At 46.8% G+C, this 25,383-nt stretch overlaps 2 protein-coding genes and 1 pseudogene across 2 annotated transcripts; 1 reads left to right on the top strand and 2 right to left on the bottom strand.

The window, feature by feature from the left end:
- The first annotated feature begins 406 nt into the window (after window positions 1-406).
- LOC123411696 (beta-glucuronosyltransferase GlcAT14B-like) lies at window positions 407-2,547 on the top strand. The gene is made up of 3 exons (XM_045104657.1): window positions 407-1,073; window positions 1,170-1,259; window positions 1,744-2,547. Exons 1-3 carry the CDS (start codon window positions 458-460, stop codon window positions 2,268-2,270), a joined length of 1,233 nt encoding a protein of 410 aa, XP_044960592.1. The 5' UTR covers window positions 407-457; the 3' UTR covers window positions 2,271-2,547.
- A 5,704-nt stretch (window positions 2,548-8,251) lies between these two features.
- LOC123411697 (beta-glucuronosyltransferase GlcAT14A-like) lies at window positions 8,252-10,864 on the bottom strand. The gene is made up of 4 exons (XM_045104658.1): window positions 10,125-10,864; window positions 9,940-10,015; window positions 9,733-9,857; window positions 8,252-9,082 (listed from the first exon to the last, which is right to left on the bottom strand). Exons 1-4 carry the CDS (start codon window positions 10,741-10,743, stop codon window positions 8,544-8,546), a joined length of 1,359 nt encoding a protein of 452 aa, XP_044960593.1. The 5' UTR covers window positions 10,744-10,864; the 3' UTR covers window positions 8,252-8,543.
- A 9,555-nt stretch (window positions 10,865-20,419) lies between these two features.
- LOC123411223 lies at window positions 20,420-22,140 on the bottom strand (annotated as a pseudogene).
- Window positions 22,141-25,383: the final 3,243 nt, after the last annotated feature.

Genomic DNA, 25,383 nt, shown 5'->3' on the forward strand with positions numbered 1-25,383 from the left:
TGAAAAATATGACTGAAAGTGAATTAGATTTCATCCGGATGTAAAATAGACAGTCCCTAATATATTGGTACATAAGGATATCATCACCCTTGTTCAAGAATTCATCCAAGTAGCTAATAAACTGATAAATCACTCGATTAATTAATTAACTTATCCATTAGTCTATTAATCTCCTGTTCGCCAGTCAACCGAGCAGCTACTAGTTAACGGTTTTCTTAACAATGTTCATCATAAAAGAAGAAGAAAATATATAGTAGCAAATTGAATCTCAGACTCTCAATTGAAAAATGGAGATCCTCCCGTGCATCCGTACTCTGCCTCCTCCCGAGTCAACCAAGGCACGGCCAGCCAACGGACATAAATGATTCGCGGCATCCCGCTTGCTGCTTCACCTGCTCCATCAGCTTCCAGTTTATTTGCTGCGAGCCTCACAAGTTCACAACCGCCCGTGGCCACCATGGATTGCTCCAGTGTGCCGCTGCCGCGCAACGAACACTTGCCCGCCGGCTCGCAGCCCGACTTTGTCACCTTGGATATCCGCACCCCCTCCTTGCATGGACGCCGGTGCGCCGGCATCGACCTGCGGTGGGTGCACTCCGTGGCCGCCGGGGGCATCCTCTCCCTGTTCCTCCTTGCGGCCTCCGGTATAGCATTCCCCGCCACCTCGCTATTCCTTCACCCGTACCACTCCTCTGCCACCCAGAGCCCGTCGCCGGCCGGGCCCCCGCGCTTCGCCTACCTCGTCTCTGGTTCGGCCGGCGATGCCACCAGGCTGCGCCGCTGCCTCCTCGCGCTCTACCACCCACGGAACCACTACATCCTCCACCTGGACGCGGAGGCGCCAGACTCGGAGTACGCGGAGCTGACCGCCTTCGTCGCCACGCACCCGGTTCTTGCGGCCGTGGGCAACGTGCGCGTGCTGGAGAAGGCCAACCTGGTGGTGGCCAACGGGGGCATCGCCATGGTAACCACCACGCTGCGTGCCGCCGCCACCTTCCTGCGCGGCGCCCGCGCCGACTGGGACTGGTTCATCAACCTCTCCGCCTCTGACTACCCGCTCGTCACGCAGGACGGTCAGTACAGTACCACATGTATATACACATAGCTGCTTCCATTCCTGCTGAATTATACTGCTCATGATTTCATGTTGGCATTATCGACCGCTGCAGATCTGATGGACGTGTTCTCGCGGCTACCGCGTGACCTCAACTTCATCGTGGACCCGGGAGTCTTCATGAACGAGACCGAGAACTTCACAGGTATGCACGGTCTTCTCTCTAGTATAGACAAAAATAAATAAATGGTTTAGATCATCGGAGTTACTGGATACAGAGTATGCGGTATTTTTGCACTAACGACCTTTACTGCTGCTGGTTTTCGAGAACTGTGAATCTTAAAAGTATTTTGCATCCATACAAAGAGACTAAAGCTGGTTGTAAAGGGGAGTATCACATGCTAGTATCATGCATATGATAATAATAATATATGATAGTACATCCGTAATGTATAATATCATATGGTAGTTTATTTTTTGCTATGCGGGACATATATATAGTAGCACATCTTTAAATATGATACAATATCATGATAATGGTACTTAACTTTTTCTTTCTACATTTAATTCTATGTCACCTTATCAAAATTGTCTAGTTGACATGCATGATACTACCTATAATACTCCCATTACGACCGGCTAAGAGCAAAGTTGGGAGGAAATTAAATTGCACTTTGTTTGATAACCAGGTTCTGCTTGGATGGTGTTGTCACGGCCATTTGTCGAGTACTTGATCCGGGGGCGGGACAACCTCCCGCGCACCCTCATCGTCTACCACACCGACTTCGTCTCCTCCCCGGACGGCTACTTCCACACCGTGGCCTGCAACGCCGAGGAGTTTCGAAACACCATTATGAACCACAACATGCACTACATCTCCTCGGCCGACTCCCCTGGGCATCACCCGGAACTCATCACCTCCGGCCACTGGGAAGGGATGATTGGGAGTGACGCCCCCTTCGCGAGCAAGTTTGGCGACGACCCGGTGCTTGACAAGATCGACGCAGAACTCCTATCACGGCAGCCCGGAATGCTTGCCCCCGGCAGTTGGAGCATCGGAGATATTGGCGGCGATGGCTCCTTCTGGATTGTGAGGGACGCGACGCCCCTTCGTCCTGGTCCTGGAGCTGCGCGGCTGCAGCGCCTCGTCACGTCACTCCTGTCGAAGGAGAACTTCCGGCCTAAACAATGCCAGATGGTCAATCACAATGCCTAACATTGATCTGCCGGCTGCTAGTATTGCCGGCCGTGCTCTGTTTTTCTTCCAGGGCTGAGCATCATCAATAATAATTAAACCCGCTCCATGTATTACGCAGACTAGAACTTTAGAAATCAGTGAGACGTGTGTTCTAGTTCCGGCACCAAGCACTTGACAGTACAGAAATACATGTTCCCTTTCTCTTTGCCTCTTCGCTCTTCGGTGTCGTGTAACATAACTTTTCTGTGCCGGAGTTGTGTAACATAAATGATCAAGGGCCACTGATGTCGTGTAACATAACTGGCACTTGAGCATTTGTCAAAGAAACAAGGTGCATTTTCTATAGATGTGTATAGTCAGATGTATACAACAAGTTTTGGGATCTTGGTGCAGAACTTTTTATCTAATCCAAGGCAGTGCCTTCATAGTGCCACCCAAGCACGGTAGAAAATATCTCCCTGGTTTGGAGAAGCAAGAGGAACTACGATCACTTGACTCTAAAGACCAACTCAGAGACTCCGCTCCTGGAGAAGCAGGAGCTTCAGTTAAAAACAGCGAAGCGACGAAATAGGTACTCCGTCGATTCTAGGAGTTTCGAAGCTGGTGAATTTCCGAACAACTACTAAGTCTAAGCCCATATAACGATACAGCCGCTCAGTCTCGAGTAGAAAAGCGAAGTCTGACTTCTTCTCTATGTCAACTCACGTACTTGCATTGTTTGAAAAGTCGTCATGGACGGTTAGAAGTCTACTGGACCATGTGATTGAGCTCAGAAGTCGCCAAGGACTAGCGGGTAAGGTAATTAGGTAAAATAACTGATCTGTTGATGCGTAGATCTAAGTTGGAATAACGAGGAGGAAATCTTAATGAGCAACCCAAGTCAACTATAGCACTGCCCCGCAAATCGAAGACATTGAGCGACTTAATTAACTTTCTCGTAATACCTTGAATTAGGACTACTTCCTCCTTTTCGGTTTGTAGGACTCATCTTAAAATTTTCAGATTTTCATTATATTAGGCTCGTTTTAAGTCTAAGTGAGTTAAAATGTTTTGAGTCTCACGTCATATTTAATTCATAGAGTTTAGAGAAAGAAGATGAGTGGCTATGCATGCATTGTTTTCTATATCCATCATGCAAGTTTAATAAAAAAAGGATGCTACATTTATTGCCTTGAAAATTGCATATGTGAGAAATATTTCATTGGCTAGTTCAAACTAGTGTCATCCACTCACAATTCACCTTGGTTGATGAGATTTCAGATTTGAGCCCTATAAACCGGAAAGGAGGGAATATGTATTAGGTCATTCTCAATGCATTGATGTTAAGATGAAATGCTAAGCATATTAAAGAGTTTAATAACTAACAACCCTACTCCCTCCATCGATCACATCACAGTTCAATAGATGCGTCGAAAAATTCTCTAAAACCTAGATGGTTATCGATACAGCGGCTCAGTCTACGACCACTTGACTCTAAAGACCAATTCAGAGACTCCGCTCCTGGAGAAGCAGGAGCTTCAGTTAAAAACAGCGGAGCGGCGAAATAGGTACTCCGTGGATTCTAGGAGTTCCGAAGTTGGTGGATTACTGAACAACTACTAAGTCTAAGCCCATATAACGATACAGCGGCTCAGTCTCAAGGAGAAAAGCGAAGTCCGACTTCTTCTCTATGTCATCTCACGTAGGAGTACTTGCATTGTTTGAGAAGTCATGGACGGTTAGAAGTCTACTAGACCATGTGATTGAGCTCCGAAGTCGCCAAGGAGTAGCGGGTAGGGTAAAATAACTGATCTGTTGATGTGTAGATCTAAGTTGGAATAACGAGGAGGAAATCTTAACGAGCAACCCAAGTCAACTATAGCACTGCCCTGCAAATCGAAGACATTGGGCGACTTAATTAACTTTCTCGTAATATCTTGATTTAGGACTATAGTTCAGTAGATGCGTCGAAAAATTCTCTAGAACCTAGTTGGTTACTGATTGACTATATAATACGCTGAAAATAGTCTCGGTGGTTAACTATTGCACCTAATTAGAGGAGAAAATAATACTTAGTGTGCCCCATATGCCTTTCCACCCCACGTGCACATCGAGTGTTTTCAATATGCATGCAGCATACTAGTATTCCTAATTAAGTAAATAGTAAATGCCACACGGCTTAATCTTATTTTATTATGGAAACGCATATAAACGAAATTGTGCCTTTTAAATTGTGATGGAGTTAGTAATGCACAGTTGTTTACATGCATTACTCCCTATGTTACTTACCTATGTAAACAACTATGGTTATTACCTATGTTACTCCCGATGATACATATGTTAGTATTTACAATGAAAAGTAATATAGAGTAGTAACATGCATATGTTACATATCTTGTCTTCGTATCTGTTATGATACTTATAGTATGAGTAACATGTTAAGTTATTCAGTTTCTTTCTCTTCTCATTAATTATTTGTCACATCATATTTTTTATTTAGGTGACATGTATGACACATTTATGTTACTCCTATTACGAGTAGTCTTAACGCTTAAGCGATTTGCAACTGCCATCGGTCAGAAGTTGTCGTTTCAGTACCATAGACGTACGGACGAGCATGATAAGCTATACCTAAGCAATGGTGTAGCTCCCTAGACCTAGTTGACAATCACTTGTCAGCGCTCTCTGACGTCCCGATCTGTGCTACTAGATTTCTGATCGATTTACCTTTGAATACTTCACCTCTATCGAGTCCTCGCGAGCCCCGCCTGCTTGCCTGACGTTACTGTTTTCTAGAGTATTTCCTAGCACGGGAACACACGTACGATTCCGTGCATATCACATGCATCTTTCAAGCAAAACGATCAACGACTAGTACAGCGGTACGGATGCATCTTCTAATGCAAAAGGTACTACAACGGTACGGACCATGTGCTAGCTTTCTTTTTCGGACACATACCATAGTTGCAGAAAATAAAATTGTGCTAGCTACATCGAAGCCCAGAATAACGTTTTGGCTTCCGGGAATGCAAGCTCCCGCCTTTGTCGTAAACAAAAAAAAAATAGAGCAAATGTTTTGTAATTATTATTTTTTTGTAGATGTTCGTGTTTATGTCGCAAGCATCTTCAAAAAGATTCTTGTAAAACGGAGAAGCGGTGTTTCAATGATGAAAAACATAAATTTAAGGTGACATCTTGGGATAACATTTGGTGTGTTCTTTTAATTTTTTTCGCACATGCCAAAATGTTTAACCTTGTTGCCTACAAATTTGTGCATAGCATTTGGATGTGACAAAGAACACATAGAATTTTCGTTCCATTTTGTTTTGACATTTCAAAAAATATTTCCGCGCGCAGGAGCGCCTTTCTCGGAGCACCAAAGGATTTATGCGGCCAAGCCATGCTAGAAAAATGATTGGTCCGCCCAGGCCTGACCCTGAGAGGGCGCCCTGCAAGAGCAGCGGTGTTTTACCTCTAGATCAGATTTCTACAGAGCTCGGACGAAGCCCTGTAGGAGTAGATCATCACCACCACCAGAGCGCCGTCACGCTGTCGGAGAAGTCATCTACTTCTCCGTCTTGCTTGCTGGATCAAGAAGGTCGAGATCGTCATCGAGCTGTACGTGTGCTGAATGCGGAGGTGACGTCTGTTCGGTGCTAGATCGGAACCATTCGTGGGACGGATCGTGGGACGACGGTGATTTCAATCACGAAGCTGTACCACTACATCAAGCACGTTTTTTAACGCTTCCCGCTGAGCGATCTACAAGGGTACGTAGATCTAATCTCCTCTCGTAGATGGACATCACCATGATAGGTCTTCGTGTGCGTAAAATTATTTTTGTTTCCCATGCAACGTTCCCAACACAATTTAGCGTTAGAACCGACATGAGTCAAACTCCGTGGCCTCCTCTTTCTATCTTCCACCTTTCTATCCACGTGCTTCTCTTCGGGAACCCCTTGACGACTACACACAAACTTCCTTACAATTATATGATTGTTGGATCCATCCCACTCAACGTAGCTTTTCCTCACACTTAAACCTTTCTCAAGAGCATATTTGTTGTAGAATGCATAGCCTTCAGCCTCACTATCAAACATCTTGCTGACAACATTATAATACTCAAACATACACTCATCACTTACAAAGGCCATGTCTTCCTGCATATAACATACAAAATTAACAGTTGGTTTTTATCAATATTGCAGATGTAAAATAGCTTATATGCAAAAATAAGTGCATGGAAAAGGCTTTGCTCGTTTTACGTGTCACGACAACCGATCCTCAACGTCGAGAAACTGAATTGTACAACATGCACTACGAAAACCTAAAGTGATGATGACTAGAATAAACTAAACTAAATAGGAAGAAAGGAACTAGTATCTCATATTCTTTGCATAAGCAAGCAAGCCTCCAATGCCATGATGAAGCTTTCATCTCAAAGGTCAAGTAAGTCTTTTTTCTTCAATAGTAAAGGTAGTAAGCAATGTCCTAGTTAAATACACATGATGTGATTAGCTCAACGAAAACGTTGCTACGCTGAAGCTTTCCACTCATTGATCTTGTTGGTACAAATCTCGCATGAAAAATACTGGTAAATTACATACTCATGCAGGGTTCAGGTTTTACTACATGCATGGTGGATGGGCGCAAGGGCAGGAGAACTAACCGAACGATCCAAAGGATCCTAGGAGAATTCATATCTAAGGATGGTAGGCGGGAAGATGGGATTGCCCGCCGCCGTTGCAGATGTGGTGGCTTCTCCTTCTTCTTCTCGCCGGGCACGTCGAGGACAATGAGGGCGTAGGGGGTGGGTGGGTGGGGGGGGGGGTTGGGGGCTGGAGGACAAGAGGGCCATGAATCTCGCCGGGCACGTCGGTGAGCACGAGAAGGAGGACGAGGACTTTGATCCGACGAAGATCTTCAACTCGATCGAGTAGACGTGGATCTGCTCATGGTGATTGGTTGTAAAAAATTATTTGTCCTGGATCATTTTGCCATTCTCGAAATAAAACTATTAAATTTAATCAGTTTTAATCTCCCTCCGAATAAGACGGCTAATATAATTCGAGGGGTAAGTACTGGGTAGTACTCCGAGTACTATGCCAATAACCGTAAAACAGCTCAAGAAAGAATATATTTTATCACTTAACAATTATAATCTATAGAAAAGACATTACTTAACAAATACAGTGTCTTCTTTGTCAGGACTACTTGAACTCAGTTTAATTTTATATAAATTAGTCTGCTACAGACTCACCTATATGTTGTAGTCTTTCACTCGGTGATACTTCTAATTAAGAAACTACTCTTTTGTATACCACATCCCTTCCAATTGATGTATTTGTAAAAACTCTCATACAGAACTAATAATGTGAGATTGAGAATACCATCGACAAGGCGGTGACTTGCCGAAACAGCTACCGACAGCAGCGAAGGTGGCGCTGGTAGCGTCGGCGATGACCATGTGACCATCTCCAGCCGATGGCCGATGCCGGCTGCAAACGTTGGCCGGGACCGGCTTCCGGGCTATCGCCAATCGATCCTCCGACGGCGACTTCGATAGAAGCCTTTTGCTATTGATCTGAGTCCCCACGATCATATTTCCTTGTTTTAGGTGTGATAATCCTATTTTTGATCGATTGAGCAGCGCTGCAGCGGTCGTCTCCCGTCTGGACGCCATGCGAGGCCAAGGCCCATTGCCCAGGAAGAGCATCATTTTTCTTCTGAAATATATATACTAGGCCTATGTGCAAATTTGGGGCCCCTAAAACTATGGGCCCTTTGTGGGCTGCACATTTTGTATAGCTATGGGACCCGCCCTGGGCTACAATATCTTACCCGTGTCTCAAATATTTAGGAAAATTTGTATTATTTTATTGAAAAAATAGACAGACGCAGCCAACATGACACATGGATATTAGACTATTAGTTCAAGCCAATTTAAAAATAAAGCAAAACCCTCCATATATTTGTATCCATAACTAATACTAAATTGTTAAAATGGACGGACGCAACAACACGCATCATCAATGATCTAGTGGCAGTTAATTTCTACAAGAGCCCCTGGTTAATATTTCAATCCTGTTCATACATAGCCGAGAATAACGGATCATGTGATCACCACTTCCTTCATGGCATGCTGAGAAGAGACGTCTCACTCGTTTCCAATGATTGATCATTTCCTACCTCAAATGAAAAAATGATTGATCTTTCAAATGTGGATAGTTCTAAAGGAAAAAAAATGAAGCATCATTCGCAGTAGCAGTAGCAACAACAATAGCTCCTCCTCCACACGCACATCGACCATGCTCAATCTTTGTGCTCGACTATCTTACACTGTTTTGGCCGGAAGTTGTCCTCCGACATGAGTGACTCGACGAGCCGCTGCAGCTGCTTAGCTCTAGGGCCAGGATGCAGGTGTGCCACATCCCCCACCGCGGAGCAAGGGTCACCGCCTTCATCGACATTGCCCTTGCACCAGCCACCTGGGATGATCACGCCAGGCTTCCGTGACAGGAGTTCTACGTCAATCTTTGCGAGCACCGGGTCATCCGGGTCTCGCCCGAACTTGCGCGCAAAGGGAGCGTCGCTGCCGATCATCTTGTCCCAGTGGGTAGTGTTGATAAGCTCCGGGTGCTGCCCCTGGGGTTCGCCCCAGGAAATGTAGTGCATGTCGTGGTTCACGGTGGTGTTCCGAAAGTCGTCGGTGTTGCATGCCACCGTCTGGAAGTAGCCCTCCGGGGAGGAGACGAAGTTGCCGTAGTAGAGGAGGAGGGTGCGCGGTAGGTTGTCCCACCCCCCGATCAGGTACTGCACGAAGGGCCGCGACAACACCGTCCAAGCAGAACCTGGTTATTAATTATCAACAATTGGAACACTAAATATGTATAGTATGAAATATAGTGTTATGATATATTTATGAATTATGATACTCAATTTCATTTGATATTATGATAATTGATAATTTTCTATAAACTCGATCAAACTTCACCTCATTAATTTGACTCCACGCCAAATTTATATGACATATTTGCAAACATAAAGCATGGAGTTAGTAGGTGGAATCCTGGCTCCGACACCGGGGCACCATGATAGTTAATTAGAAACACAAATTCTTTGTAGGGGAGAAGTGCCCTCCATCCTCCCACTACGAAGCACGAGCTGATAGTTGAAGATTATTGAAAAAGGATATATAGCAGCTAGCTAGGAAAGAAGCACAGACGTGGAGCTTTGTCGTCGCACACGAGAGGCCTGCGACTGGTCTGCACGTATCTGGACGTGTTTTTTTTTTTTAATTTAAACTGAGACCTGAATTCTTTCTTAAAAAAAAAAAACTTAGACCTGAATTGCATATTTGCATGAACCTAACTAGCTATCTGGCCGGCCAAAAACCCTTTTTCAAAAGGAAGGAGACAACAGATTGATGAGTATTCAAGAGCTATGGATGATGCAACCGCAGCAGAGTAGTCCCTACATGAAATGAATGATACGTACGTACCGGTGAAGAGCGTGAAGGCGGTGGGCAGCTCCCGCTTCTCGGTCTCGGTGTTCATCCACATGAGATCGCGCTTCGTCTTCAGGTACAGCCCCGGGTCGACCACCAACGGCTTCGCCCTCGCATGCCTGCCATGCATGGAAACAACTCAGCAATCGTTCTCATCAATTCTAGATATATAGCTGCAGATTTGTTAACGACAACACATACGCTTTCCAGCCCATGTCGCTCGTGTGCTCGATGAAGTTGAGGTCGCGCGGCAGCCGCGAGAACACGTCCATCAGATCTGCAAAGGTTGATTATATATCCAACGACAAAACCCTCAGCGATAGAATTCGGCAGGAATGGAAGCAATTCAAAGCAGGCGTGTGCATATGTTAGTTATATGTACCGACCGTCTTGAGTGACGAGCGGGTAGTCGGACGCGGAGAGGTTGATGAACCAGTCCCAGTCGGCGGCGCCGGGGCCGTGCAGGAAGGCGGCAGCGGCATGCAGCGTGGTGGTGACCATGGTGATGCCCCGGTAGGTCACCAGGTTAGCCTTCTCCACCACGCGCACGTTGCCGACCGAGGCGAGGACCGGGTGCGCGGCCACGAACGCCGCCAGCTCCGCGCGGTCCGAGTCCGGCGCCTCCGCGTCCAGGTGAAGGATGTAGCGGTTGCGCGGGTGGTAGAGCGCGAGCAGGCAGCGGCGCAGCCTAGCCGCATCGCCCTTCGAGCCGGATACGAGGTACGCGAAGCGCGGCAGCGAGGGGTGATCGGTGGTGCGGGAGTACCGCTGGAGGAAGAGTGACGCGGAGGGCAATGCCGCCTGGGACGCCGCCAGGAGGAACACGGTGAAGATGCCCCCGGCGACGACCGAGAGCACGCACCGCAGGTCGATGCCGGCGCAGGAGGAGGAGCGGCCACGCGGGGAGGAGGAAGGGGTGTCGATGTCGATGTCCATGGTGGCAAAGCCGGGCTGCGGAGAGTCGGCAGGCTGGTGCTTGATGGGCGGCAGACCGGCAGCAACCATGGCGGCAATGGCAAAGCAGGTTGTGAGTCGTTGTGAGTTGCCAGCAAATGTATGTTTGTAGCTGCTGGGGATGATAGATGTGCAACGAACAACGCAAACGACCGCCGGTCGTCGGATAAAATATCCTATCCAGCCGAGGACCTGACCCCGCCAAATGAATGGGTGTTTAGAAATCTGAGATGAGATGAACGTCGATCGGACAAGCAATCATGGGCAGTGGCACGTCGACGATAAACACGTCGGGTGTCGGTGGCTCGGTAGTTGTATATACGTGGGAAGTATTCGAGAAACCTCGCCTCTAAGGAACAAATCCCTAGAGCCAAACTCGTCATCTTCGTTCAATCCTTGAGTAGATCTCAAACAGCTAACACAAAATCATGATACCATGCATGCATGGCAGAAAAAACCTAACCTCGCGGCCTCAAGGAAATGGCGGGAATCTATGCCTAAGCCTGGTCGACTACATTTAAATGGACAAACTAATGATAGGTTCCTGGAAAACCAAGTCAAAGGATAAACATTGCCATGCACCGGAGCTCCGGATCTGTCAGGACTAAAATGATCCTAACCTAAGTGAACCTACAACACCGTCCTGAAAAACCAACACATTATTTGTCGACGAACTTGTTTTGACGCGTCCGAGGACACCGACACGGAGCCTGCCATCCAGCGCTTGCCCCAAATCTCCGTCAACAATACAAAAAAAAAAAAAAATTGACCAGACAAACAAATATCATGCAAACATGGCAGAATTCATGCAAAGGCATAAGTTTGATATTATTTTTTTAGATGATATTTCATCTATTCAACTAGAACTTAAAAAAACCTAAGACTAATTGGTAGCGACTGGTGACCTCGTATGCATGGTCGGGCTAGCAAGCGGCAGCTCCATCGCCATCCATGTTGTCGTGGTCAACCTTCCAGCGGCGGAAGGGCGGGGGTAGTGCCATGCATAAGGCTGCATCGGCTAACGCCGACCCTATCCAGGAAACCCTTCCCTTGCCCTTGCCGATGGTGATGGCGGTGCGGCTCAACGATCATTCCTCAGTGATCCCGACGAGTGACGAGCTCCCTATTAAGGCGGCACCATACCGTGTGGACGGCTCTACGGTGTTCACCAATTGGTTCAGGACCTGGGCCTCCTTGAGGTCAAGGTTCGTGAGGACGCATGCGAGTGTGACATCGAACTTTGCAAACGCCGCCTTGTGCGCCGTGTTGTGTCACCCGTTCTATGCTTCCTCTCTGGCCTGCTTCTCCTCTGCCCTCACGGTGCTTCGTGATGACAAGCCACCACAGTAGCACCCAAGGTAGTGGAGGAGGCACACGCGCGCCCTCCGCGATCTTCGGTGGCACCTCCTCCTTCACAACCATGTCGCTCGAGATGTGGCATTGTGAACACCATGCGGTCGGTGCAGACGTATCAGCTGTGCAGGGGTGACACTCGCTGATACTCCACGCGGTGTCTGATTTGAACATCGCAGTTGCGGCGGGGGGAGGGGGCTCGTTCTTGATGCTTCAGAGAGGCGGTGACGCGAGATACGCCTTTAAGTGGTGCACATGAGGTGAGGGTCGCTCCGAAGTGATGTGCTCCTGCCATCTACCTAAGTTTGAACTAGACTAAGAATATGTCCAAATATTTGGCACAAAATACACAAAACCGTCTCTCCGCCTCCATGAATTTTTAAAACTAAATGTAGGTTCAAAATTACTATATGAGCTATTCCTAAGAGAAAAAGGTGTATGCTAAAATATCTCCCTCCCAATAGCGTGTAAAATGGAAAGGAGGTAATGTTGCTCCCAATCACGGCAAAAGAGAACTCTATCTAGTTCTTCATACTCCATGTTAGGCTAAGTAAAATTTCTACCATGCAAAGGCATTTCTCTAAGACCAACATGTTTAATAATTGCATTGCACATAAAAAAAGGGTTGTATAATGTTATAAAGTCACCCCCTACCAAGAATTGCAAAGGTTTGCGTTGGTAAACTCAAGACAACTCTACTATAAAAGGAGTTATTCTTTGAACTTCAGCATCACCATACACCTTAATCAAGGTCTACTTAAATTTTACAATCTTATCAAACATTAAATTCTGATAAAATATTCCCCGTTTTTCACTTGAATCACATCCATTATATTATTGTGAGTACCCATTTTCGGTGAGGTTCAGACTGCCCAAGTTTAGAGACGTTTCCACGGACTTGCCATTACGAGTGATGTTGGTGCAAATAGCTATCCGTGGCCCACTTGCCAGACACATACCTCGACGCTTAAGTCTTTGAGCTGATGAGTGAGTCTCTTTTTGTTTTAGCTTCAACTATATTTTCTAACTTCACAAATAGGTAAGCAGCATCATCATTTAAACATCTATTTAAGACGAGGCCCCCGGGTCGTCGTCTCCTCCTGCTAGGGCTACTCGGGCGAAGATACACCGTGCTCTCGAGCCTCCTTCACCGCGTCCTCTCCTCCGCGAAGCCCCGGCTGACTGATGGCGGCGGCGGATGATCACTTTTCTCCCGCACACGTCTGGATCTGGTGAGGCAGGTCACCCATCGGTGCCGGGGTGCTTCACCATGATCTGGGTCATGGCGGCGGCTCACCTCAAGCGATGGCGCATGGCGGCTGCGTGGTGGTGGACGAAGGTGACAGAGCTACAAGGCAACGTGGAAGATCGGGTGGTGCAGGCTGCTGGGCGCGTCCGCGTGGTCAGGACGACCATGGGGGTCGTGGTCAGCCGCTCGGCGATTCAGCGGCGACAGAACGTGGCTGGTGGCGGCGGCGATGTTCGGCTTGGATCCTGGGGCGACGTCCCTGGAATGTGGCGGCAGGTGAAGCTCGATCTGTCCGTGGCGGCATGGCGTGGTGCAGTCCCTGTCCAAGGCGGATCTACGCCGGCGATCTTGTGGTTTTTTCTAAGGATTCGTTCGGGTCAGAGACGGTGTCGACCGGGCGGGATCCATCTCGACGGCTCTCGCAGTTTGGCAAGGTGGGGTGGGAGCCCTTCTCCTAGGCTCCAGTGGTGGCACACTCAGGCAGTGCCCTGTATGCCAGGGCTCCTACGGTGGCAGTACCGTCGTGGATGGTTGCTGGATCTAGGCGGCTTAGATCTGGGGCTTTGAAGGCGGTCGGGACGGTGCGCATGTTGTCGGATGGATTTCTTTGGGACGGATGCGGGTGAAAACCTAGTCTTCGGCCGGTGGCCGGAGCCGGTGATGACGGCGCCCTTATCGTTGTTTCCTTCATGAAGGCATCATCGAGGTGAAAAGCTCCCAACTCCACCCAGTAACTCCAGTGGAAACCCTAGATCACAGATCGGAAGACGGCAACACTATTGTGTCGTTCCCCCCTTGGGGGCGTCATTTTTGGAGGTGTGTGCAGGCTCGAGGGACAAGTGGACGGCATCTTGGGTGTAGCGGTGCTTCATCCTTCATGTTCATGGCGGTGGATCTCGGCGGCATGGAGCAGTGGAGGCTTGCGTCCGATGTGTGGCGATGGACTCACGCAGGAGGACGACGATGTCTGGTGTCATGGTGGCGTCGATAGTAGAGAGGCATGGCAAGGTCGATGCGTTAGTAGCTGCTTTGAGGATGGATCGATGGAAGACGGAGGTGACGGCCATTGCAGCATGTTCGTTGGTACCCACTGAGAGTGCGTCGGACCGGTGTGTCATCCAGTCCGGGCGTGTGGCTTGAAAGGGGCATCCGGCTTTAGATGTTAGGCTTTGGTGCGATGTATGTTCGATATTTGGCCCAGACATTCGGCATCCCTTCAGCAAGGGCATAGAAGTAGCGATATGTGTTCCAGCATGATGACTTCAGGAGTACCGACTTATTATTTTGTAAGGTCTTGATGAATAATTAGTAAAATAATTGTGAACATTTTCCAGATGCAGAGGACGGGGTACATCAAGACCCTGAAATGCATAATGGCTCCCAAGCTCATATGCTCCTGCCTAAATGAAAAAAGCAAATCAAAAGAAGTAGTAAAGCATTTTAAATCATTCTGAAAAAAAATAGGAGATGAGCATATACAAGTGTTGTACAACCGTGCCAAGTTTGGTGGTGAAATGAAAATTGTAGTGATCTGTGCAAAAGAGACAAGTAAGTGGTTTTTGTTTTCTGTGTTTTAGTTTAAAAAAAATGAGGAGGCGGTCGAAGCAAGAACACCAGCGTGATCACGCTGCACGCCTCCAGCTGATCCGCAAGATGATCTGTAGACTGGTCGATCACGCTGCACACCTTCAGCTGGTCCACAAGTCCATCTGTAGATTGACAGAATTCCTGGTCTGAGGTGTGACATCCTTCTTTTGCCCCGCACATTCGCGCCTGGGTTTTTACCACCACCAGCCGGACTTGCGGACCAGCTGCAAATACCCGATCTAGCCAGTTAATCATCAAACATCTTAATTAATTGTCCTGGAAAACACTTTCAAATTAACCATGCCACACATGTATACAGCTAGCTAGCCAGACTGTTGGTTGTGAGTCACAATATCGTCAACACGCCACGATATTTCTCAAGGCCAAGGAACTCGTGAACAATCTCCCGGCAGATTTGGGCATCGATCGACTTGTTAGCTTCTTCCCTTGATCTTCTAGACTGACGAAGGGCCAACAGGTCGATCGTCATCGATTGCAGCAACCTTGCATTCTCGAGAATGTAGAGGGCAAGCTCAATTTGACCCTCGAGACCAAAAAATCCCGTTGCACGCACAATCTTCAGATGATTGTGAGGACTCGGCGAAGGGTTCCCAATCGCTTTACAAATATAGTGCGGATACATACTGGAGTCCATCTGTGTAGTTCAAAAATACATTGTGCAGTCATAGTGAGAATATAAACTGAAACATAGATAAAAGGATTTACATTTGTATCAGGTAGTACAAGGGACATATGATAAGCACTTACATGCAAATCCAATTTCTCAAGAACCGGAGCAGCCTTCACAATAGAAGCTAGCTCAAGTATTCCTCCTGTATACTTTGGATGCCCACGAATAATCACCGTGCAATTCACATATCTCAAATAATTAAACTTGACTTTGCTTATCGCATAATCTCGCACCTGACGTAGTGTCATGAGAAATGAAAGAATAAAAAGAAATGCAGAGATAAAGTGATATAAACATTATCTAGTGGGATGACAAACCTCTGCTTTTAACCGCACATCCATGTATAACTCCTCCAGACAAGGCAGTGCGGTAGAGAGCTCACTACAGACATATCCAAAGTAATAATATGGGCACAGCTTGATATCTGCTATTTTAAGCTTTGGGGATCCGTAAAACACAATAGGTAGTGGCTGCCCCACGTATTTAAAAGTCTCCAGACCTATGGCATGTAATTCGATTGCTTGCAGCTCGGAATATATAACACACAAATGTTGCAGGCGGTAAAATGTGCCATGCAGCTTTAACTTTCCAAAGTTGCAGCAGATGATGTGCAGCCACCTGAGAGCGCAGCAATTCGAGAGCAAGTTCCCAATATCTTCCATGATATGCACAGACCTAATCGTAAACTTGGTGAGCTTTGTGAATCCATAAAAGTCACGAGGTGGCTTTAAAGAAACACATTTGACCCAAACAGATTGGATACCGTTTTCACTCTGAAAAAGATGAAACGGGAAATCATAAGCGTCTTCGGCCGTGCGTGGCGATCTCGGATCAAGGTCGAGCACGATCTCACTCGCCTTTGAAGAAACTGCAAAGCCGATCCAGCTGTCAAGGGAACAAGCGTGCTTCTCACGGAGCTCAAAGGCTACTTCAAACTGGTCCAGGTATGTACCATCATGATTGCGTAACACGGTATCGACGATATCGATAAACTTTTTCTCCTGGCTGTCCATCCCATCTCCTTTCGAATTGGAATGTGTTACCATGGCAGCATGAAAGCTGAGATTAGAGTGAGAGTTCCATAACGTTTTCCACATGCTGGATAGCGTACTCATCCGTGCAGCATCTTTCAAAGTTAGTCGTGATATTATAATCTTTAAAATTTCCTAAAAGAATAAAATCAACCGTGTAAGCAGGAGAAATCACAATTATCCATGTAAATAAATACACCGACAAATTGTCGTCCTTTCTAGGTTCATATATAGGGGCAGTGTATATAGTTTCTGTGTCAAATCTTGTGCAAATGCTAAAGGCACATAGTTACTGTTATGTACAACAATATATCACCAGTGGTAAAAAAAAAAGGGCAACAGTTTGCACGGTAGTGGATAGTAAAATACATACAATAATAAAAGGGAGGTATATTACCTCGGGTAGATCATGGAGTGAATTATTTCTTGATTTTTTCCTTCTAGTAGCAGCTCGTAGAGAACTTGTGTAGAGGCATCTCTTTCTTTGGTTAGCCACCCTGAGAAGAAGTCATCAATTTTTAGAATTAATTGTGTATTAAAGGGGCGTCTCCAGGGCTATCCCCGATCGATCAACGCATTGTCTGCAAAAAGGTTGGGCAATAACAGATAGACATTTCTAACCAAGGTTTAAGATTGTGAGAGGAACCGTTTAGCGGCTGGTCCTCCCAAACGTTACAGCCACTATATATAGCAGGAGCCAATTAATTAGCGGCAATTAGTATATGCGCATATATTTCCCAGAAACAGAGCAGAAAACATGGGATCTTGAGTAGAAATTCAGACATAACCAATTAACGACATAATATTCGATATATATTCGAGGTCTCAAGGATCACTAGATCACCACTTTTCATGTCAATTAACCGGCAAGGGGAGGGAGATATTGGAAACGGCGACACCACCACCAAGGGCATGGCCAGGCCGCGGTCGCCACAACCTGAGGTCGGTCGGATTTCCGGGGGAGGGGGAGGGGGTGGGGGAACTGCCACCCAGCGCGGGGTTGAGCGGAGGGAGGGCAGCGCTAGGGTTACCCACAACCCACTACAGCTACAGGAGGCAGCGGAAACGAACTCCTTGCCTGAATTTGGATGCCGTACTGGGACTGGGACTGGGAGTTGGAGATGCCATCTGGGACTGGGACTTGTTGCTCATCGCCCTGCCGCAGTCACCACCTCCATCTTGGTCACTGCCCGCTCCTGTCGTTCGTCACCACCGCCGCCACAACCTTTTCGGCGATAGGGAGAGAGGGGAATGTGGAGGTCTGCTCTGCTCTGCTCTATCGGGGAAAAATATGGGCCGAGCTTTAGTTTCGCCCGAGATTGTAATCAAAACTAGGCCACGTGTTGCGGGAGGCGCTGCAAGCTCTGGCGCCTGCAGCGTATCTGATATGAGCAGACCCACTACCATGCTCTTCAGTTTTTTTATTGGCCTGTTTTCTTTCTATTGAACCAGTCGAAAAAAACGCCCAGATTTTCTATTTGTTACCAAAATTAAAATAACAAATCAAAAATGGTTTGAATAAAAAATTCATCCATTTGAAAAAAAATCATATAATTAAAAAAGTTCATCAGTTTAAAAAAACAATTCATTACATTGGGAAAAAAATCGTAGAAATAAAAAACAAATGTATTTTTAAAGTTGTTCATTCAACATAAAAAAATCGTAAATATTAAAAAAGTTCATAAAAAAGATGTTCATAAAAGTTCATCGATATTCAAAATGCTTCATACAATTCTAATATTTTAGAAAAGGTTCATCGATTTTTAGAGAAAAGTACATCAATCTTAAAAAATATTTGTTGGAATTTAAAAAAAGTTCATCTTCATCAATCAAGATGTAAGCTTCATCTTCATTATTTTCAGTAGCTTCCCAAATCCATTATCAAATAAATCATTTTTTGCCTTCCATTGCAGCAATTTCAATATGGTACCGAGCTTTGTGTGGTCATCTTTGCAATTTGGGTACACCTTTTTTTGTGTTCCTCTAACATGCGCTCAAACTTCAACTTCTCCATTTCACTTTGGCATTCTCTCTGTGCGTCGAAAATGACCCGGCGAAGATCATCATCGGACACATCGTCTGGTGCCTCTTGATCTTCAGCTTCCCCGGTTGCAGTATCACCGTAGTATACAGGGAACATAGGATCCGGATAGTTGTCATCATCCTCTTCTTCTTTATTGTCTTCCATCATAAACCCTCTTTCTCCGTGCTTGGTCCAAACATAATAGTGGGGTATGAAACCCTTCTCAAGCAGCTGGACGTGAATGATTTTCGCGGAAGAGTAATCCTTCGTATTATCACATTTAACACATGGACAATACATAAAACCATTCTGCTTGGTTGCCTCGGTCACACCAAGAAAATTACGCAGGCCCGTAATGTACTTCAAAGTGCTATTATAAAATTAAGTATATCAAAAACATTGCAGAACATCATGAATAGAGAAATGATCAAATTGATACAAGTCATCATCACATTAAAACCAAAGTACACTAGTGATCAAATGTTATTACTGCAAAAATAAATATATAAAGTTCATATATAGTTCTCATAAAACAACATACAACTATGTAAAATATTTAAATGCAACAACAAATGTGATCAAAATCGCAACTAAGGTAAAAATTGACCCAACAACATAATGATACCAAGCATATTTATCAACGGCATATATTCTAATATTTTTAATCTTCAAGCGCATTGCATCCATCTTGATCTTGTGATCATTGACGACATGGGCAACATGCAACTCCAATTCCATATTCTTTTCCTCAATTATTTTCAATTTTTTCTTCAAGTATTTTTTTTCTTTTCCAACTAAATTTAACCTCTCGACAAGAGGGTCGGTTGGAATTTCCGGTTCACATACCTCCTAGACAGGCGGGGAGGTCCATTGCACCTCCATGACCCAAAGGCCATAGGAGACCGGCGGGGGTGCCTACCGGAGAAGGAAACCTAATCATCTAGGAGTATTTTCTTGAGGAGGAGGAAAGTGATGATTTATAGAGTTATTTTTCCTTCTTTTTTTGTGCTGATTTTGGAGTTGTTTAAAGGAAAACCCTTACCTTCCATCAATGAATCCAAACAAATTATCCACTGCTTCCGCGCCAAACGATTTCTGAAACTGGGCAGTTGTTTCAGAAAACTGCCCAGTCCGTGCCTCCGCCTCCGCCTCGGCCCCGACGACCTCGTGCCGCCGGCCTGTTGCGGCTCGCCGCCGGCCTGCTGCGACCCCGCCGCCCCTTTGTGCGCCGGCCTGCCCGCCGCCCTGCTCGCGGCCCGCCGCCCCTGCTCGCCCGCGGCCCAGCGCGCCCTCCGCCGCCGCCCCGCCCACGGCCCTCCCGCCACTGCTCACGGACCCACCGACCTGCACGCGGCCCCGCGGCCCTCCGCCGCCGGCCTGCCTGCCGCCCTCCGCCGCCAGGGTTGCTCCGCAACTGAGCCTGCAAATTTATGCAACGAGGTCGTTGTTTCTGCAACTCAGCCATTGTTTCAGGAGTTGCATAAATTATTTTCTGCAACGCAATCGTTGTTTCAGGAATTTTTTTTGCAACATGACTGTTGTTTTTGCAATGCTGCTATTGTTTCTGCAACTCGACCTCTATTTTAAAAACTGTTGGATGCGGGGACGTAGATCGGACGGATGTACCGATACATGCAACGGCCGTTGAGGTGGATGCGAAACAGCCCTCAAAAAGGGACTTTCGGAGGATTTCGTACCGGCGGTCGCGTAGGGGCGAGGTTCCCAGGCCTCTATAGAACAACATATCATGGCTATTTTGTGGGCGATTAATTTTTTGCCCTTGACATCAAAAATGAAAGTAGATTAATTATTACTCGTTGGAAACCCAAGATACGGATTATAATCAACCCAAACACGAAAATAGATCTACCTAGATGGTGATCCACCACATAACGAACAACACACTAGATTACACAGGGCTGTCTCAGCAACCATGGAAATCCAGATTTACTCACACCGGCCAAGGAAGGATCTTCCAGCTTTACTCACTCCAAGGAAGGATCTTCCAGCGTTGGTTCTCGCCCTCGCACCATTCCCACAGGACGATGGCGGTGCCGTCGTGCACGCCGCCCTGGCCCTCGCCGGCGTCGAGGGCGTCAAAGTTGAGGTGGATGTTGTTCACCATGCGGACGCAGCGGAAGCCGTCGCCGACGTCCTGGCTCTCCGTCCACAGCACCGACTCGTCCAGGTAGTCCGGGTCGTAGCGCACAAGCCGAACCTGCGCGCAGTAGTCCAGGCCGTCTGTTAGATTATGTACTCAACTTGTTGCATGGTGTACTAGCTAGCAAGTCAGCTTACAGGGTGGGTCTCTCCAAGGGAATGCTTGATGGCTTCGCCGGTGAGCTTGTTCACCAGGGCGAACGCAGGGTATCCATCCTCGTCCTTGATCCTGGTGCTGCGCCGCATGTCCTTCACCCAGTGCTACATATGCATACATTTCGTTGGATATTGTTTAGCCGGGTGATGAGAATTTAAGATCAATCATCATGCATGGTGATGATGTTTTGACTATCTGTTGTCACCTGCAAGTCGTCGCTGGGGTCAGTAGGCACGAGGCACACGGCGCCGTCCCTGGCAGCGACGCTGTACTCCTCGCCGGCGCTGCAGAAGATGCGCACCGTGGATTCAGAAGACAGCGCAGGAGGCAGGCCACCGTCGTCGTACCCTTGGCGTCTGTCCTGTGGCGCCGCATCATCATCCCCGCCGTACTCGTCGTCTTTGTATGATTCCGATTCGGCGTTGGCGTCGGTGTCCCACGGCAGGATCTTCCAGCATTGGTTCCCCCCCTCGTTCCACTCCCACAGCCCGACGACGGTGCCGTCCTGAAGCTCCGGGTCGCCCTCGAAGGCGTCGAAGTTGAGGTAGATGTTGGTGACCATGCGGATGCAGCGGAAGCCGTCGCCGACGTCCTTGCTCTGCGTCCACAGCACCGACAGGTCCATCACCGCTGGGTCGTACTCGTACGGCACCAGATCTACCTGCAAAGATTCATGTGAATGTGAGGACAACAGTTAGAAAGATTCAACAAAAATTCAATCAAGAGCAGCACATAATTATTGGTTTGATTGGTACTCACGGGATGAGACTGGCCGAGGGAGTGCTTGATGGCGAGCCCGGTGGCCTTGTTGACGAGCGCGAAGGCCGGGTAACCCTCCTCGTCCTTCACCCTCGTGCTGCGCCTCATGTCCTTGTACCAGTGCTGCAACCGCCCATATCGATCAAGCACATGCGCGTCAGATCCATGTAATGAAAAGCTAAAAACATTCATCGAGCTTCACAATTGAATGGAAGTTAACTAAATAGCGAACAGGAGAGGTTTCCTTGCCTGGTACTCGTCGTCCGGGTCTGCTGCCGCCATGACAACGGAGGCATCTCCGTCGTCTCCGCCGCGGACGGTGACGCAGTACCCCTCGTCGGCGCGGCACAGGATCTTGAACGTTTTTTGCTCCGGACGAAACATGCTTCTCCAGCAACGACGACTTGGGATTTGGAAGCTATTGGGAGGGGTTGTCACCGAGTGAGAAGGAGGTGCATACCACGTACAGCCTCAGGTTTTATTGAACCAACCTGAGGAGGGATATGTTTTATTCCATGCTAGGTTGTATGCCTTAGTAACATGGATGTAACATGTGGCGCACGCGACCTCGCATGTGAACCAATCAAAGTATTAACATGGCAAACATCCATCATTATGCATCTCACATGCGGCCGGCGCATGTGGGAACCAGGTAATTAGCCAACTAAGCACGCTCAAGATCTCGGATGATCAATCAAATAAATTTATCGACCCAAGAAATTTGTCTCTTCTTGTATGGAATGGCCAAAGCCTTAGCCACTAAGGCAACCAAACTTAATACAATTAGATACTATGTAACAATGTTTACAGCAAGATTTGTCTTTTCTTCAAGATGTCACAGTCCCCTCTTTATTCTCCGTAAAAAATGGTACCTCTCTCGCTTACGTCTTGTTGTAATCCGATGATATCCTATGTGTTACTACGTCTGTTTCCAAACAGATGGTGTATAAAGTATAAACTGAATCAGAAGTCAATGTTATCTAAGTTTAACCAAGTCAATGTTTGGTGGGTTGGGTGTTCCCAACCTTAAAGATTTTAATATGGCTTTGTTGGCTTCATGGAGTAAAATATTTTTTGATGATAGGAATAGTGATTGAAAACAGCTCCTGTCCTTCAAGTATACCACTCATAAACCCAATACAGTGTGGGCTAGAGCTGGAGTTTGTTTTTGAGGCAAACTATCGAAACATTATTAACCCGTCACAATGTTTACAGGTACGAAAGAAAGTTCTTCCGGTTGGCCTAACCAGACATGACAGCCATCACCGAGAGAGAGTGCATATTTCATTAGATTGTGAGCTTCCTTATTGGAGCTCCTAAACTCATGAACGAAATTACAAAATTGAAAAGTCTAAGAATGATCTATAATTTCATGTAACACTGCTCCGTAACAAGCAGAGCTTCCCTTCCGAAGCTCGTCAACCACCAACTTGCCTGAAGCAACGTGAATGTGCCGTACATATAGGTCGTCCGAGAGTGCCAAGGCTTCTATGATCAACATTGATTCCAACGTTGGAAGGTCTATGATATACCTGAAAGACCGAGCCGACGCACCTAGGAAGTTGCCTTTGCGATCCCGGCACACAACACGAATAGATCCAAACCTGCCCCTAGTCGACACCGCCAGCATCAAAATTGAGTTTAGCGCACCCCGTCCTCCGGCGGCAACCATTGAGAGGGTTTAGGTGCAAAATGGGCCACCGGAGCCGGAGGCTTGTTGTGAGACTGACCTCCAGTTCTCACAGAAAAGAAGTTTTGAATCCATGTGTCGCATGTGAAGACTAATTTTTTTCCTCATTTATTGCCTCTCGTCTAGCGCCCTAAATTGCCCATGCAGTAACCACAAAGCACACAAAGGCATCAGCCTTAAGAATTTTGTGCAGAGCAAAGAGCCACTCCTTCGGGTCATCTTGCTGGTTTTCACTAATTTTCTCGACTAGTTCCTCGGGCGCTAGGGCCCATATACTCCTCGACATGGTGCAGGTGAGAAGGGCATGTCTCCAACTATCTCTCGCTAAACCCAATATAGTGTGGGCTAGACCAGGCAATGGTTCTGCATCCTCGAAAAGTATCACTTGGGCGTTGGTTGCTGACAAAGTCTTTTGGGTTTTCTATTTCTATGCCACTGGTTCACTACTAGGAAAAAGCCTATAGGTCTTAATAGTAGCGTGATCCACACAAGCTCGCTACTGCTACTTAGCAGTACCGCGGGAAAATAAAACTCGTTACTGGTAAGCAAATAGCAGTAGCGCAGTCAAAAAATGAGTGCTGCTGGTAAGCTTTCCGAAACTTACCCACCCGCCTATTTATAGTAGCAGCAGTGGTTAGAGAACCGCGCTACTGCTAAACGGGTCAGCAGTAACACGTTTTTTCATATGTGTTGGGCACAGTGTGCCATTTGATGGGCTCCATTTAGCAGCAACACGTTTACTTCTGCCGCACTATTGCTACTGCTCGTAGCAGTAGCGCATTTCTATTGCCCGCGCTACTGCAAATGCGCAACAGCCAATTTTTCCTACCTACCCCCTCCGTGTTCCCCTTCCTTTCTTCCTCTTTCTCACTTGCTTCCTTCTCCCCCATTACTCCTCTGTTCCTTCTCATTCCTCTTTTCTCTCTACTTTAGTGCCCCTCCATCATCTTCATTAATGCATCCCCTTTTCTCTCTTAGCTTCCTCCTCACATTTTCTCCTCCCTCTACTAGCTAGTTAGAGCTAGCTATGCATGCAGCTCCTTCCCCTACTAGCCAGTTAGATCTATCTATGGAGTAAGTGAAACCTTTGAACTTCCCCTACTAGCTAGATCTATCAATTGACTTCGTGGAACATTTCAAGTCTCCGCCAAAAATTATGCTTAGGACAACTTTATGTGTGTGATATGATGAAAATTGAGCGTTTGGCATGAATTGCTGCCTATATGTTTATTTGTCGAATTGTGTGTGTCATGAGAGTTGCTTATGATTTGCCGAAATGTCTATTATTTCTGTTTCAGCAAATTTCGTGCAATCTCTATATGTCCTTTTTTGGGAAGGTCATGCCGATTTTTTTTATGACTTTGATGATGCATGGATCTGTTTATAATCCTTTTGCTTATTAATTATACTGCACATGCGATCATGAAGGTCAGTGAAACGATGGTGGAAAGATGGTTTCGATCGGCCGTGCATGACATGTATGAAAATAACCGGATGTCCGTGTCGAAGATGCAAAGGAGGAGTCTTGCAGGACCCCTTTACGGGAGGCTATTTGAAAGCGCCCCTGCTCACGACTGGTTTAATGGATGGCTATACTCAGTGGATAAGTGAAGATGATGATGTCGTTGATGCGGCGACCAATGACGAAGAGATGAACGATAATGGCGATGGAGAAAAGGCCAGACATGGCGACAAAGAAGAGGCCGGACATGGCGGCGGAGAAGAGGTCGGCCATGGCGGCGGAGAGAGGCCATACATGAGGGAGCAGCCGCGGACATGTTGCATCATTCTTCAGTACTAAGTTCAATCCCGCAGGACCATCATGTTCGAGACGTGCTTCGCAAGAAGACGAATAGCTACAGTAATACTTGTGATTTGCGTTGGGTTTTTCATCAAAAGGGACGGGTAATTGCAGCACAATACTGATAAGTACTCCCTTCAGTTAAGAAACCAAAGTTTATCAAACCAATAAGAATATGAATCCTCAACTA

Source organism: Hordeum vulgare, chromosome 7H (assembly GCF_904849725.1).
Source record: "Hordeum vulgare subsp. vulgare chromosome 7H, MorexV3_pseudomolecules_assembly, whole genome shotgun sequence".
NCBI lineage: Eukaryota > Viridiplantae > Streptophyta > Magnoliopsida > Poales > Poaceae > Hordeum > Hordeum vulgare.